Source organism: Mesoplodon densirostris, chromosome 5 (assembly GCF_025265405.1).
Source record: "Mesoplodon densirostris isolate mMesDen1 chromosome 5, mMesDen1 primary haplotype, whole genome shotgun sequence".
In the NCBI taxonomy this organism is placed as follows: Eukaryota; Metazoa; Chordata; class Mammalia; order Artiodactyla; family Ziphiidae; genus Mesoplodon; species Mesoplodon densirostris.
The window spans coordinates 53,013,168-53,030,824 of NC_082665.1; the positions used below are offsets into that span (position 1 = coordinate 53,013,168).

The window sequence follows — 17,657 nt, forward strand, 5'->3', positions numbered from 1 at the left end:
GGCAATCTGAACCGTGGCGAAGCTGCGTGGGCAGCGTGAAGTGAGAATCCGTAGGACTAGGGCAAAGATAACGCCACAGGGAAGTGGCAGTCCTGGGGGCCCACCCAGGAGCGAGCAGCTCTTGGGCGGGCTCCCTATTGGCGGGCGTGGCCCCCGGGGCGGAGCCACTGGAAAGCCCCGCCCACTGGGTCTCCGGGCCTCGGCGAGCGTGACAGCCCAGTGGAGCTCCTGAGGCGGACTTCTCGGACTCGGTCCTGCAGCGCCTCTAGGCTGCAGATCCAGCTCCTACCACCTGCGCTTGGCTCCACGTCCCGCGAAGCTGGGAGGAGAGAGGAGAGAGGGAGGAGGCGAAGGGAGAAGGAAAGCGGCAGCTTACACACGCCTTCCAGTCCCTCCACTCAGAGCAGCCCAGAGACCGCTGTTGGCGCCGCTGCTATCGCTGCCACCGCCGCTACCACCTGAGGAGACCGCCTGGACCTGTCGCCCCACTGTTGCCCCTCCCGGCAACTGTTTCCTAGCACCAGGCTTTTTATGCGCACTGCCACTACGATTATTATTATTATTCCAAGAGAAGGAAAATAACAGACCAGCTAAAAAGAACCACGTATACCTTTCCGAATTACTCAAGTGTCTCCCGAGAAGAGAGGGTCGCCGGTCCCGGGAGGAGCAGCCGAAGGGGCCAAGGGCGTGTGTTGACGGGGAGACAGGCGGAGTTGGGGCACTGCGTGGTGGAAAGTTGCGGGCGGCGGACACCCGAAGGTGCAGCGCCACAGCCCAGGGGGCGGTGTGTCTGGGACAAGCCGCTGCCCGCTTCGTCCGGACCCGCGAGCGCGCAGGCAGCGCGGGGCCGGGGAGGACGCCCCCTCCTGCGGCGCGGACTCTGTCGGTGGTCCCCGAGGAGGAGGAGGAATATGGCATCGAAGGCGGCCTCCTCCTGCCGTCTGGTCTTCTGCCTCTTGATCTCCGCTGCTGTCCTTCGGCCAGGTAAGAGCAAGGACCTCAGAGCAGCCCCAGGCCAACCTGCGCCGGGGGGCAGTTTCCTAGGTCCCCGGCCCGGGCCTCGCACCCCCGGGGAGGCGCGCCGGGGCGCGTGGGGGAGGTAAGGGGACGGCGGTGCGGGCACAGAGCTGGCCCTGGGTACCCTCACCTGTGCCGCATATTTGGGTTCGACCGGTTGGCTGAAGTTGGAGCAGCGACTGGGGGGACTGGATAAATCTCCAGGAAGTTTGGGTGCGGCCGGGGCCGGGGCTCCGCGGAGCCCACGGGTAAGATTCATCTGGTTCTCTCCCCTTCCCCCCTGCGGCTCCAGCCTGGGCGGCGAGCTCTCGCCCTCTGACCACCCCTCCAGTCTCTGGATATCAAAGTCCACGTCACTGCGCTCTGGGCAGTTTTCCTTTCGCTTAGCTCTTGGAGGCAATAGCTCGCACTTTTTCGTGATAAATCCCCTGGTAACTTCCCGTGGTGAGAGGCGAAGCGGGGATGGGAGGGGGAGGGGTAGAGGAGGAAGGGAGGGCTTCAATCACTCCCTTTTAAAACCTCCTAAAGCTCCGACCGTGGTTTGGACGCCGTCTCCCCCATTGTCTGGGTGGGTGGTGAGAGTAGGGGTGATGGCGGGCAAAGAACGCAGCCTGGACTGGAATTCGCAGCCAGGTTTGTGAGCCCTTAGTGAGGGGGTTGTGACCTAACCTAACCACAGGACCTGTGACCTAACCTCAGTTCTCAGTTCTGTATTGAGCCTCATAAGAAAAAAAAAAAAAAAAAAAAGGCAAAAGCCCCAACAATTAATATATCTCGCCCGGAAATCTCTTTCCTTGCCCTTATGGACGTCCCCTGGCACTGTCATCCTGAGACCCGCCGGGTGGCTGAAGTAAGTTGACCCTAACAGGAAATTCTGCGTGCTCGCCGTCGCTTGACAGAGCAGCAGGTTAATTTTTCTCTAGACATGAAGATTTGGGGGGAAATTTTTTTCTCCCTTTGAAGTTTTGATCTCTAGCCCCTCGTAGACAATTGCAAATAAAACTACTTGTTATTTCGGCTTCTGTTTGTACTCTTGCCCCTTTCTTTAGTTTTTATCAAAGAAAAACTCACTTCCTTTTCGCGTCTTTTAATTTCTGCACATCCCTTCAGTTGTTGGCATGCTGAGGTCAAAGAAGAGGTTTGAAAGCCTCTGGAGCTCTCCCAGAAAAGGGGGGAGAGTGGGGCTCGGGGTTAGTGCCTGCAGATCCCTAGTGTTTGTGAACTGCCGCCGCGGTGTGTGTTAGTGGTGGTGTACGCGCGAGGTGCGGGCCCCCTCCCGTTCTGATCTCATTTTTAAAGTTCCATTTCGAGTCGAGGTAATGAGCTCACCTGCTCTTTTGAGGCTAGAGCAAGAGGCATCTGTGACAGATCGCCGGCTCTGGGGCTGGGACTGTGAATCGAGAGTCGAACAGGATTTAAAAGCAGGTGGAGGGGGGGTGAGAACCCCCGGGAGGTAGGAAGGAGAGACCCCCTGGGCTTTGGCACTGTACGGATTTCACTTTTTCCTGATCCCAGTGTGTGGTGTGGGAAGGAGGGGCACTCACTCTGGAGCCGAGGGGAGAGAGGAGGGAGGATGAGGGTTCTGTAGTTTGTTCAGTGCGAAGATCCACACGCCCACAGTCCCACAGCTGGTTTTCGGTTTAACCCCCTCGCCACTTTGAGAGCGTAGTCTCACCTACACCACCACGCTCGGACCACAGGCACACTCCCAGTTTCCTTTTCCGTGCTGCAATTTATTTTCAGTTGGGCCACCTCAGAGGACAGGTTTTTCCGCACACGTAACTGCTAAAAAGGGAGAGGTTCCTCTTTCTGATCTTCTCGGCGATTCTTTTGACGCAGCAAGCTCGCGCGTTTCTAGCCGGCACCCAGCTGCGCGCTTTCAGCCAGCGGGGCGGGCTCTCTCACCGCCGCCTACCCGCTGCTGATCTGCGGGTCAGGAGACTCAGATCCTCAGATCAACGCTTTACTTGAAATTACCCGGCTGGCAAATGCGCCAGATTTTCTGTGCGGCGTCAGTGTGTTTTAAAAGAAAGAATTATGGCACTAAAAGCGCCACGTCCAGACTCAGGGTGCAAGTCCTGGACGGCAAGTGCCCCTCCTCCAGAGCCTTCTGCACCGCTGAGACCGGGGGGTGGGGGGCGCGGGGATGCAGCACCAATAGCTGGCTTAGGCAAAGGGACTAAATGAAGGGTTGGCCCGCCTGCAGCTTTTCATTTCCGGAGCGGTTTTGATAGTGTGTCCAGACCTAGAGAACAAAAACTAGAGTTTGTGAAACTGCCTCTGCAGGTCTGTCGGTCTGTAGTCGCTACGTAGCCATGGATATATTTTAGGCATGGCATGTTACCTGTTTTGAAGGCAGGAGGAGAATTATCTATGAACCACGGAAACTGAATTCGGAGATGAAGGCAACGAAGTATGAGCTCAGCATCCGAGGGAGCAAGAATTTTATTATTCTCGTAGAAAGAGCGTCAGCCTGTGGTAACATTTTGTATTGCTTTAAAAAAAAAAAAAAAAAAGGCTTTCCTTGATTATTTACAACAAGGAGATGGGCCCTGAACTGTTTCTTCTCTTGGGTCATCTGTGTGCACCCCCTCTGGAATGTTTCTTAATTGCTCACTGATAAAAAGTTCATTCCAAGACATAAGCACACTTAAAGCTTTTTTTTTCAGTGCGTTATCATGTTTGGAATGTATCCATTTATCTCAATAGGCCTTGGGAAGAGCATCAATTCAAATAATGTCCTTTCAGACTAACAGATGTGGAACTAATAAAATTTATAATTTCAAAACTGCAAACTGCTTAGTAGGCAGTAATACTGCTTTTTCTTTGATGATTTATTTAATCCAATAGCAATTTATGATTTAATGGGGCACTATTTTCAGTAGACTGCTTTCCTAGGTTTGTTTTGGGACCATTTACCTTCAGGCACTTGAGCAAGTCATTTCACCATTTTGGGTTTCAGTATTCTCATGTGTAAGGAAAAGGATGGACTAAGGCTCTGCTCTCTGAGAGCTCTGTCAGCTCAACCGTTTGTTTCTAATGACCTAGGGTAAAAAGCCCATTTAGTCAAGGCAGAGTCATTTTCCAACTGTATTTTTCTAATGCTTTCAGACAGCCTGGACAGACACGATTCATATAAGTTGTATTACTAGAAAAATGTCAGTGGATCCCAATTGCTAGTTTTCTTTTCTTTTTTTCCTACTTTTATAAACTCGTATCTTGTGATTACTCCTCCAAGCCTGAATAAGGCTATTAAAAAAATATATACTGGAGAGAATTAGTCTCCCATTCTCCTGGGAAAAGAGACCCCAACAGTCAGAAAGGGCTTTAGGTCGTAAAAAAAAAAAAAAACCATTTATGCAACCCATTCCTTCTGGAAGACTGGCTCTATTTAAACTTCATATATAGTTCCTAGAATAAAATGTAAGTGATGGTTGATGCTAATATGTTTATGTGACAAAGCCTTATATGTACACCCTAAAAAGGCTCCTAAACAAAGAAGTTGATTTGCTCCATGGTTGTAAGTACAATACAGAAGGAAATAGAAAATAATAATGCTTTCCCATTGTTTTCAAATCTATAGAAATCCAAAATATTTTCATGACTAGATTCCAAACTTTTTCTGACTTTTTAGAAAATTCAAACTAGCATATCTTTTTAAATAGAAATTTAGAAGAAAACGCTTGTCTACTGTGGACTTATTAAAAAGAAGAAAATCAATAAAAACCTACTTTAAGACTCCTAAGTGTCAACAAAAAATTATTTATAATGAAGTCAGTACTCATGTGTTCAGTTTTTAGCTGTGCTGTATAAGAATGTTGTAAACTTGGGGGAAGTTATTTTTCTACTCCTTTTTATTTCCCATCTGTAAAATTATCTCCCTATGTAGTACATTGTTCTGATTTTGGTGAGATTAGTAACTCCCTTGCTCAGCATTTTGAATTTTTCAAGTAAAACATGCTATATTAAGACTTTTATTATATTCTTAATAGAATAACACTCTTTAATTTATTCCACTTAATTATCACTTTGACTATTTTATTAAAAGCAGGCAAAAATGTTTCTTTTCTTTTTTTCTCCCTCAAGTTTTCATGGCACTAAATATAGGCCTTTGTAAAACTGAGCACTAAGTTGTCAGCATTACTTAGTGTAAGATGACAGCTTTTTGTCATATAGTAGTATTTTAAATGCTTTATAATCACCTTGTTTTATATTCCCAAACACACCTCTTTTTGTTCTGGCCATCTATTTCACATAAAACATCATCAAAGAGTTCTAGCTCTCTGACACATGCAACATGTTATCCCAAATACGCAGGAGAGCAACATAGGTACAGCTATGATAAAAGAGTATCTCTGTGCCTGTGTGTATACATGGAAACTTAAATTTAGTTCTTCTCAAAGTGTTAATTTTATTCTTCACTGTTAGGTTTTCAAAAGGCCCATTTTATTTCTCACACATGAATGTATGTGGCATATTAAGACGAGCTAACCCACTGGAATACTAAAGAAAATTTTCTTGGGAGTGCTGCCTGATGAATTAATATTTATTTGGTTATTACTTTTGGATATCAGCTCCTTTTTATTTTCAATAAAATGTCCAGAAAAATGTCCATTTATATTTCTCATTACTTTTTTTTATTAAGGCAGAAGTTTCCTTTCCCTATGGAGAACAAAGCCAAGACTAAAATATATCTTCTGTGTTTAAGAAGAGGATATTATAGGCTCTTTGATAAGGTTAAATCCTACAATTATTACAAGTATCCCTATAGTGTACAAAATGTTATCGTATATTTGGAGTTACTGATATTTTCATCCAGCTAATTTCTTTGTTTAAGTAACAAAATTTATGTTCTTTTCCCCCAACCTTATTAGACAGAATACCATATATATTTCAGCTAGGACTAGTTCCAATTGTGCTGTGGTATTCAGTAATTGTTTTATGGTAACCTATTATCATAGCCCATTATTCTAGTGTATGTTCCAAGAATGAAATTAGCTTTTACTGCTTCCTCTCTTATTTATCCAGTCAGTTTTCAATTATCCATTCCATTCAAGGGGCAATCAGAGTTGTGCAAAATCCATAATAGTTTCTAATCAAAGGATTACATAATTCAACTTTGAGTTGAGGTACTTCAATGAACATGACTGTGTCTGATCTTCTAGCATTGCAATAAAATGAAACAAAATTGTGGGAGAATAGACTAATCAGAAATTAGACAGCTGTCCAGTTTCCCTGGCTTGCTTCCTTGCCTTTTTTCCCCTAAAGCTCTGTTCTCTATCACTCCATGATCCATACATCCTGGTATATCCAAGACACTCCTGGTTTATGCCTGGTTTATTCGATTATTAATGGTACCCTTTTTACTCTCAAAAGTGCAGTTTGGATGGCAAATTAGATGATCACAATAATTGTTAATGACTTGACTGTCTATGTGTCTGTCATAGAATACTTAACTATAAGACATTCCTCATCCTAACAAACTGAATATTTCTAACCTTTTAAATTTAAGTATCAGCTATAGTGAAGTATCAATAAGAGGTTATATACCTCTTTAATGTCAAGTATAAGAGAGATATAAGGTTATGGCTGGAAACCCAGAATATTGTAGTAGGTGTGGAACATTAAGGATTCCATGGATTGGAGTGGAAACCGAATCGACCTGAGATGCCAAGAGAATAATGATGTTTAAAATTCACCTGGGAGCTATACTTAGCCATGCAGTTATCTAGGGAAGGCCTGTTTCAATTTGATCCTGAAATCCTTTCTTAGCCAACTGCACAATTCCCACTCTGTTCTTCTGTGGGGTTTCTCAGTAGCTCCACTATCAATTTAGATCTAAAAATCAATTTTCAAGAATATCTATAAAATTGAAGGAGGGTCTCAAGTCTTTTTGTACATGTGAACTACAGTTGTATCAGTTAGATATGGTGACCTGACTTGGGACAGCCAACAATATAGCCAGAACAGTTGGTGCCAAGACTGACTATTCCTAATTGATCACCCACATGTTATTTGGTTCAAATATCTCTGAGTGTCCCAGATATTCAGAAAACTCCAAAAGCAGATGGAGGTAGGAAAGGTGAGAGGGTATTATCTAAGCACACGGGTAAAGGATGCCATAGATTTGTCCTTAATAAGACGGATTGAAGGGAGCGGGCATTGGACACTGTGGCTAAAACTCTTGTCAGCACATTTCCAAGTACTTTCCCTAATAGTAGGGAGGTTTCTGGCTATAAAGTTTACCCAGCTCCAAATCAAGCAAAAAACAGAAAAATAAGTCTTGCTACTCTTATTAAAACTTTGAACCACAGTGTATCAGTTAACTATGCCACATAATAAAGTACTCCAAAATAAAGCGGTTTAAAACAGCAACCATTTTATGTAGTTAATTATTTTTCAGTTTGGCAATTTAAGCTGGACAGTTGGGAGCTTTTCTGATTTTAGCTCCATGCCATTCTACTGTAGTCTGCTGTGGGTCAACCTATGAAGCTTTGCTTCTGGGATTTGGCTGGTTGTTCAGGAAAAATTAATTCTTCTCCATGGTCTTTCATTTTCTAATAGTCTTCCCTAGGCTAGTTCTCTTGATGGAAGTCTACCTCTCAGGATAGTAGTGAGGGGTGTGGCAACAGCAGGGATCCTTACTGCAGATCCTCAGCCCCATATTCACAGTCTACACCCTCTTCTTTCAGATTATTGGGCAAGAAATATTATAGAGGCTCATATATTATAGAGTAGTGTCCAGTAAGAGTACTGTTTCCTACTGCTCAAACTTTATCTTCCCCAGGAATAAAATTATGGAAAGTGTATGTGTGTGTGTGTGTGTGTGTGTGTGTGTGGAGGGAGAGAGAGAGAGAGAAATTGAAGGGTTAAAGGCATGCAATTCATGATCAGAAGCTAAAATGTGGTAGAAGAGGGGTTATTGGAAAAATGAGAAGGTGCCTTAGATGTCTATCTTGTTCAGTTCTCTTATTTGACAGCTGAGATAGATGAAGATACAGGTAAAGAGATTACCTAAAATTCAGTAGAAGATTAACCACCATTTTTAGAGACAACAATGTCCTTAGTTTGATGTATGTTTAGACCCGTAGGTTCAAGGTTTTGGAGCTATGAAGAACCTTAAAATTACTTAGCTACTTGCCTAAGGTCTTATTGTTAACCAATCCAAAATTAAAACTCTTGTCAATTAAGCATTCAATGTATAATAATAGCATTCAATAAATATTTATTGTGCCCAATATGTGCAAAGCATTGGACTTGGTGCTGGGGATACTGCCATGAACTAATTACTACATAACTAAGGTCCACTGTCACTCCAAGAAATTATGTTCTCTCTGGGAAACAGACATCAGTCAACTAATTATATAATTATTTGCTAGAACTTTTGCTAAGTACGGCAAGGGCACATAAAGAGCATTTTACATCAGTGTGGCCAAATTTGGTCTAGAGTTTAGGAAAAACTCAGAAAGGTTCTTTCAGGAAGTGATATCTGAAGTATGAGATGAGAAATAATCAAACAAAAGATATGGGCTGAGAGAATGGGATGAGTGAAGACACTAAGGAGGAGGAACATGGCTCTAACTCCTGGAGGTGACCAGGAATTCCTTGAAGTTGTTCAAATACTTTTTTTGTAATTTCCCTAATTTACTTACCAGTTACGGGGTTCAGAAGAGGATCTCTTTGATTTTATTCAAATGCTTATATACTAGCACATATTTGCATATAAACTTCCCACCCTTTAAACTATCTAGTGAGGACGTACTGTACCTTTCCTTTTTCACTTTGCAGCACATGTTGGAGATTAAGAGAATATCTAATATCAGCACATATAGCTCTACCTCATTTTTTAACATGGTGTATTGGAGTTTACTGTACACACCATAATTAACCGTTTCCCCAGCTCTTGGAAATGTAGATTGTTTCTAATCTATTTGTTACAAACAATATGGCAGTGGACATCTTAATACTTGTTCTTGTCCATATGAGCAATTATGTTGGCAGGAAAATGTCTTAGAAGTGAAATTGCTGAGTCAAAGAATATGTGTATTTTTTGTTTAGAAAGAAATTCTAAAATTACGGTTCAAAGAGTATATACTATATTGTATATTTGAAAGTTGCTGAGAAAGTAGATCTTAAAAGTTCTCATCACAAGAAATGATTGTAACTATGTGTGGTGACGAATGTTAACTAAACTTATTGTGGTGATCATTTTTGCAATATATACATCTATCAAATCATTATACTGTACACCTAAAACAAATATATGTCAAATATATCTCTATTTAAAAAAGAGTATCTTTAGTCCCAGCTAAAGTATATGGGGATGCATCTTCCCCATACTTCCTCCATAATTCTGTACTATTACTATAACTTCTTAAAAACCAGGATATGTTGGTTCTTATTTATTTAAAGTTTATGGAAAAAGTGAGAATTATAGGAGTAATAGGCACACACACTCATATGTAAGGCAAAAGCTATAGACAGATTTGTGCCTAAATTTTTATACATGGGATGGAACCACAAATGTAGGAAAGAAGTGCATTTATTATGAATTATTATCATTGCTCTTTCCACATAAGATGGGTAACTTTTAGAACATAAACCATGTAATTGTAAGCCATATTTTCTTCCATTTTAGAAGATTCATACTCTGTGATATGAGATTAACTGAAGCAGTGGATTAACAGGCAACAAGATGTGAGCCTTAAGAGTAGTTGATAATGTTTTTCATTACACAAATGGTTTCCAAATATTCGTGTTTGTTCATTGTAGATGCAATATACGTCTAACTAATGCCATTTTGTAAACCCAGTTTAATAGTTTTACTAAACAGACTTCAGTTATTTTTAAGTAAATCATATTTTGAACATTTCTTCCAACAAGTTTGTTTTAACAGGCTTGTCAAAATTGTTTATGAGCTGATAAAAATACCATCTTCTGTAAATTTATTAAAAAAGCCAGTGCTACTAAATGTTTCACCCTGTAACTTTTGGACCTATTGTGAAAAGGAGTAAAATATATTTTTATAGTTACTTTTATTTAAAAAAACATAAAATATGTACATGAAGAGTTTTCAACAAGCATATGCTGAAGATATATTTTTAAAACAAGGCAACAAACACTCATAATGGACTTAATATTAGTATGTATATACTGTAATTTTATGAAACTAAAGCAGTTTCTGCTTAGCATTCAGTTTTAAATGTCCAAACTTGTGGCATTTATACTTCATTCCGCAAGCATTTTCTCTATGTGGTGATAGGTATGACACTTCCCAAGAAAAGTGTTTATGTTGGTCATAAGGCATAGGTTTTATATTTTTGCAGAGATGAGCATGGCTCTAAATATGAATAATGCTTTTGATATCAGATCTAAGAGTAAAATGCAATACATATTTGGATTTACCCTGTTGGATTAATCCCTTACTCAACACAGCCCCAGTATATGGTAATTTAGTTCTCAAATAGAAATTTTCCTTTAGAAATGATTTATTAGCATATGATAAAATTGCTTTTCTTATCATACTAGAATGGCAAATAAGTATCTGTTTATTAAAACAAAACCTGCATCTGTTCAGCTTTTTTTCTCTTTGCTGATAAGAAGTATGTCTTCTTTCTAAAATAAATGATAAAACAGTAAAAAGAATAGAGTTTCCAGGTATAGTTTAGAGGTTATCATTTTTTAGAATTGATCCTAAATGTTCAGCTAGAAAGGATCTGAACTGCCTGAGTAGTGACTTTTTTGTGTACAGTGTGGCTATACCTCAGTGGTATTAAAAACTAATTGCTTAATTTTTATAGACTGTCAAGGCTTACAGATTTCACAGACTGTCAATACATAGCATATATTCCATTGCACAAGAGCTCAAGAGCTTGGGTTCTGTATCAGAGCATTAGTTTGATTACTGTCTCTTGTCTTTTTTTCTCTTTTGTAAATGAGGATTACAGTACTATCAAGTTCATTTGATATGAATATTCAAAAAGATAATGAGTGTATGGCGCATGTCTCAGTGCGTGGCACATAGTGGACTCTCAACCAATAATAATCATTATGAATCACATTTTAAAGTAATCACAATATTATAATAAATGCCAGTTTATTCATATCAGAAAAATATGTGAAATACCGCATTTTACTGGTTGGAAGATATATTTAGTTCCATTAAACTACATTTTTGAGTTTTCATAACAAAATTGGAATTCATATTCTTACTAGGATGTATCATAGTCCCAGTATCTGTCAAATAACTTTTTAGTTTTACCAACTCAAGGAAAACAAAGGAAAAACGCAAATTGAAAATTGCAGCCTTAAAATGTAATTTCTTGCAAACAAAAATCGTGAAAGAGAAAGAACACATTCTAAAATTATAAAGACATATGTAATTTACAATATTATTCTTAGAAATTGATATTGCATATGTGCTTCTGTAATTTGAAAGCTACTAGAGCTTAGAAAGAGAAAAAATTTACAATTATTATAATAGAATTGTTTTGAAGATAAAATTATGATTTTAAATACAAGGCATATTTTCTCAACCATAATTCAGTAGAGGGAGCTCCACTACTTTTTTTTTGTGAGCACTGGAGGGTGCTTTATTAATTATGATTTTCTGGTGACCTCTAATTTAATGGTGAAATTACTAAAAATCTGTAATTTTAATATTAATGTTTTATTGAAATTGAGTAATATCTTCCTCTTGTTAATGGAATTCAAAACATGCTTCTACAAATAATTGTTTTAAAACCCTAGTTCTTAGTTCCCTATACCCTTTGCATAATAAATCACTAGAAGAAATAAAGTAGGTATACTCTTGAGAAGCATACTTTAATATAGCAAAGCATCAAAGGAGAACAAAGTTTATTTCCAATAAAATAATGAATATTTTGATAATACTTTTGTGGTATCTATTAAGTGAAAACAGTTATATATTAGAATAGGAGAAGAAAAATAGTATTTTTCTCACTCTGCCTAGATTTTTAATCAAGTGATTATAGATTTCTATGTGGAAATGGCCTATACTCATATCTTTCCCTCTTTTTTATTTTCCCCAATATCCCCTTGATTTAGATAACTCCAACTATATTTTCAATCTAAGTTGATATCCATCACCTGTGTGACCCTGACAATTCATTTACCCTTTATGAGGTTCACTTTTGTCAAGGAAGTATTGTCTCATATGATTTCTAAGATCTTTGCAGCTTAAAATTTCTAAGCTTCAAAATTATACATTGATTTAGAATTTTATATAGGTTTGAATCAATGGTAAGCAATAATTTTTACTGGAGGTCCAATTAAGGAAAAAAAGGTTTTAAATGACGATCCCCATTTACTCTTTATTCAAAATGGAAATTATATTTTTGAGTTCTGCAGAAAATTGCATAATCTCAATTTAGACACATAGACCTCCTAATTTATTTCGAAAATGCCATCAGTTAAAGAAACTGCCCAGTTCTCTGGTACATGTAAGAATCTCCAAAACAGAGACAGATTTTAAACATTTTGTATTAAAATTAGATATGTGCTCTTGTAGCGGTGCTGGTAGGGAAGCCTGGGATTGAGGTCTGTAGTTTATGCATTACGGTTTTAAGCGTTCTTTCAAGTAAGTGCTGGTTTTATTTAGTTTTCTTTCTGTGATAGATTAGAGTTTGAGAATGTGGCTTCTGGAGCCAGACTGTGTGGTTCTGAGACCTGTATCTCCATCCTCCACCCTCCCAGCCCGGTGACACTGGGCAGATTGCTTAACCCGTCTTCTGTCCTAATTTGTGCAGTAGGGACAAACTCATTCAATAGTATGACTGTCAAATAATACGCTCTCAATAAATTGTTAGTATTATTGAAATATTTAATTTCAGTTCATCTTTCCACCTTCCCGCAAATACAAATATAAACCCAGCTTACTCCGATGAGTACATAAAGAAGAGAGGTCTCAGGTTGATCAAAATCATAAAATTGATAGCTGTAGCTCCTCCCCACTCCACCTTTTTTTCCTACTCAAGAAGTGGAATATTAATGAGAGTGATGTCATATTATTTATTGGGCATAACCTTGAATCTATTCACTATATAAAATAAATAAATCATTCACAAATGCCTAGACTTTATTCATTAATTATTAGTATCATATTTATGATGACACAATTCTTATCTGATAATGAAACATCATTGCATTGTGATCCTGTGGTTGAAATCTAAACTTAGAGGTAAAATAAAGGCTAAAAAAGAGACACCTTGCAGATTGTAGTTCACAGTGTCTGAGAGCATATTGCTGTTTTAGGTCATTTCTGTAAGTTGGCCAGAGGTAACTTAGGAGTAAGAAAATGTGTGTGTGCTTATAACAGATTTATGTAGACTCTAGATTCTGAGTAAAATAGAGTAGTGGTCATAAACAGTTTTAAGGAAGTGAACAAAATAAACAGTCTAAAGTTTTCAGTCTAGTGCCCCTCCAATCTCTTCTCCCCTCTGCCATTAAAATGAGTAAGATATGAATAGAATCTTGTAACTGCTCTGCTTAAATTACTTCAATGGCTTCCTGTTACAGTAAGGATAAACTGCAAACTTATTAGCATAGCATTTAAGGTCCTTCATGCATTTCTCAACACAGTCTTTCTTGGAAGTCCATGCTCCAGCCATACTTCTAAGTGTGCCATGGCCTTCTAGTTTCCTGTGTTGTTATTCATGTCACTGTCCTCTTCCAGAACTCTCTCTGCACCCTCCCCCATCACCCTCCCTTTGTCTGAAAAATAGCTAGCATCTCCATCCTTCAGAACACAGTTTAGATTCCATCTTCTCCAGAAATTCTTCGTTGATCGCCCTAAAGTGTCCGTTCAGTGTAGTTCCAGAGCTAATTTCACTTATTGCCTATTGCCTGTTTATTCATTTCTTTCTACTTTAGAAGATTTTTGTGTTCTAGAGGCAGGGCTATGTCTTAGTCTTTTTTCTGCTCAGTGTCTACTGATATACAGTATATCCCCAGTACATACATGATGATTGAATAAACACATTAGTCAAAATTAGAAATATCGATTATTAATAAAGCCTACATATATTCACATATGAATTAGAAATATCTGTATTGAGACAATTTTTCAATTGCTTTTAAAAATTTAATTAGAGAGTGACTAATCTCCTGAATTATGGTTCTTTAAAAAAAAAAAAAAAACAATATTTGCCGTATTCTACCCAAGCTACGCAATGAAGTATAAAAAGAAATGAAATAAAGTTAGACTAATTTTTCTTCCAGGTGTCAATCCAGATTGACGTAAAATAAAAACCTTAATAACTGTCTTCTTTGAGTTTTCATAGACATTGAACATTAAATGTAAGATCATCCAGAGAAACACAAAAATTTATTTAAACTGATTTATTTAACTAAGTTTTTCTAGGATAATTGTAGGAACACATTCTCAGTAGGCATTAAATGACTGGTAATATTTTTATTTCTCCTGTTTTTAATACTTAGATTAAACCTTTGGATCAGGGCATTTTCCTGAATATGGCAAAAATAGTATAGAAAAGATTTCATGAGAAGTTGATCAATCACACAGGCAATATTGAATATATTTGTACCACAGAAAATATGTGTGTATTGTGGACCATGCCATGAATGCTGTTAACAGTAAAATATCAGAGATAATTCAGAGAAAATCTAGTGTTACTTTTGCAGAAGGATTTTTTTATTGACGAATTAAAATAATTCAGACACAAACCTAAGATAAAATTGTAAGATTTTCTTTCTACTGAAAAATAAACCTTGAAACTGACATCTTTCCTCTGGGCAAAATAATCTAAATCCTTATAATCTTTTTAATTAAAGTCTTTTTTTTTAAATAAGCCTTTATTTTATTTATTTATTTTTTTACTTTACTTTGGATCCTTCCCAGTTGTTCTGAATTTTAACTTCCCTATGGTTTTATTCCCCATAGAAAACGTTGTTAGTAAATTTTTACTTCTATGGTCTGATAGTCAAGTCCTGAGTTCCCACAGAGAAATTCTAATATTTTTCTAATATGTTATAAAAGTTACTTGTCCAGATGAACCAATATAAATGCAACATGTTGTCACTGATAGCTCCCAAGTATTGTATACCTACTGTGCTCCATGCACAGTAGTACTTTACAAAAGAATGACCAATATATTTGTATAATCAATTTTAAATGTAAAAACTGTACTTCTTATTTTATTTTTTGAATTATAAAATACTCTCACTTTCAGCCTTTACAATATAAGACTTTGAATGCAGTATAGCATATGTATCAAAAAGTAATCAGAGCAAAGGTATTATCAAATAAAGCCAAGTAAATGAGACTTTCTCTTTCTTTAAATATTTAAAACTGGTTGGGCCATACCAATGTCCTGTTAAGAGTTTGGATTAATCAAGTAGTCTACATGAAAATTATTATTTTTTATCTCTTCTACTTGAAAAAATGTTACCCATTTCTATGACAAATATTGCATGGATTCTTGGGTTCTAATATAGATTTCACATTAATGATATTGTGATCCAACAAAATAATCTTCCCACAGACATGTCAGACAATATAAAAATAATAGAGATTTCACTTTTCCATGGAAGCAGAATCTAAGGTTAATACAATGAAATAAGTTTCCTCATCAACAAGCCTTATTTTATTCTATGTGAATAGGTTTAAAAAATTAATTTTACTATAATGGGTGTAATTACAGGAAACATTGAGTGTTCTGTATATGCTGTAGAGGACATGTGATACTTAAGGGAGCAGCTTGTACTACTGAGGAAGGTACAGGAGGGAATGAGTGGACCTCTCTACAGAGAGAAAAGAGAGACAAAACCTGAATGCTAGCATGAAAGAGAAATTGCTGTTTAAAAAGAGATAACCACAGATTGCTTACGTGGACCAGTAACATCATACTATAAAATAATTTTTCTTTTCGGATCTGCATGTAGTTGATAATACACTCTAATAATTCCAAATTTGAATCTCTCTTCTCAATAACTAAAAATCACTTAATTTTTTATCTTGGAGAGGGGAGAACAATGGCTGGAAAGAAACTTCTTACAGAGAAATTTTGATGTAAATCTCTATTGAAATCCAGATACTTATTGACCAAATTTAGCAGTGCTTATCAAATTCTACAATAGCAGAATGTGAATTCATGGTTCTTTATCAAAGTTGAGTAATTCTGAACAGTCTAGGGCATATCATTTAATAGTGAAATTACATAAATATACAATACATCTGTCAGTTTCCAACTGAGCGTATTTGTGTATACTCAGATCTTTGGTGAGTGCTAAAGGCTTATCTGTACAGATTCAGTTCCCTGAACCAGTGAGAATCTAGTAAGACAGTGTTTTTGAAACTACTCTCCCCAAGAGATGGATGGAATGTATACTATTAATATAGTATTGAATTATCTGCTCTAAATCTAGAGATCAGAGGGCCTGAGATAATACTTGAGCATTGGGATTTTATTTCAAAGAGTGGGGCTGGGCTGGAATAAAGAGTTTACTTCCCAAGTGTGCAGAGGAAGTTAACATTAGAGAAATGAGTATAACAGAGAGATGAGTGGGTGACTAGTCAAGTTCTGGACAGGGAAGTCTGATGGGTGAACAAATGTGAAGGAAGAAGAAATGGATTTTAGAAAACCAGAATTAGGAAGACAAAACTGAACCAGTGAAATGTGTTTTGTTAGAACAGGTGCCTCTACATCTGTTTGGAATCAACTACGCAATGGTTCATGCATGGGCCAACTGAATAGAAATATTCAAGGCCGTAATAAACTGCAGATTTGGTTCTACTTAAAGCTTCCCTCTCTTGGTTTATTCATAAAGAGAAAGCCCAAACAAATCCATTCTCATTGGCTAGGGACATTATTACCCATGCTTAGATTTTGCACGACTTTTCCCTACATCCCACCTTCCTACCCCTTTTCCCCTTGACCTTTACATCTAGACATCAGACCCCACTCCCTGAGAGCCTAGACTTGGCCTATCATCATATTAAAGTAAATATATATGTTTAGTTGCTTAGTGAGTTGTAGATTTTTTAAAATTAAAATTATGTGGAAGGTGTTTATTATTTCCTATCGAGTTAGGCATATTTATAAGAAGCATACCTGTTGGAACACAAAGCCCAATTCAGGAACTACCAAATAACTGGTATCACTGTATGCCTTTTTCAAGCACGGTCTCCAATGTTTAAAATGCTATCCTTCTGAGCTTAATCCTTTAATATGAAAACAAATATCAAAGGTAGTATGAAGAAGTTATCTAATAAACATTATTTTCCCAGTAGTTTTAATCTCACTCTGGTTAATATATTAAGTGTTAATGATATTTCAAATTGATAACTTTTGAGTTTTATCTTCTCTTTTCACCTCAGATCATTTTCTAGATAGAAATTTAGAGATTTCTCCATAAGAGAAATAGAATAGCTGAGGAGTAATTACAGTTTCCACCGCAGTATTTAGTAGTCAGACAGACTGAGCTTCCAAATGAGTTTGCTATAGGAATGCAGGAGGAAATAAGAATAATAAACGATCCTCCTCACCTCCCGCAAAAAACCCTAAGAAACCGTCAAACAAAGCCCAGAAACGCTTCAAACATAAGATCATCCTTTACTTTTTTGTTGGTTATTTACTTTGCCCTCTGGAAATATTGCACAA

At 38.0% G+C, this 17,657-nt stretch overlaps 1 protein-coding gene across 1 annotated transcript in view; it reads left to right on the forward strand.

Moving 5' to 3' along the window:
• The first annotated feature begins 260 nt into the window (after positions 1-260).
• Positions 261-17,657, forward strand: part of ALCAM (activated leukocyte cell adhesion molecule) — a 208,301-nt gene continuing 190,904 nt past the window's right edge. Inside the window, exon 1 of the mRNA XM_060098739.1 lies at positions 261-984. Coding sequence (XP_059954722.1) covers positions 912-984 — 73 coding nt within the window. The 5' untranslated portion in view covers positions 261-911. The remainder of the gene's footprint in view (positions 985-17,657) is intronic.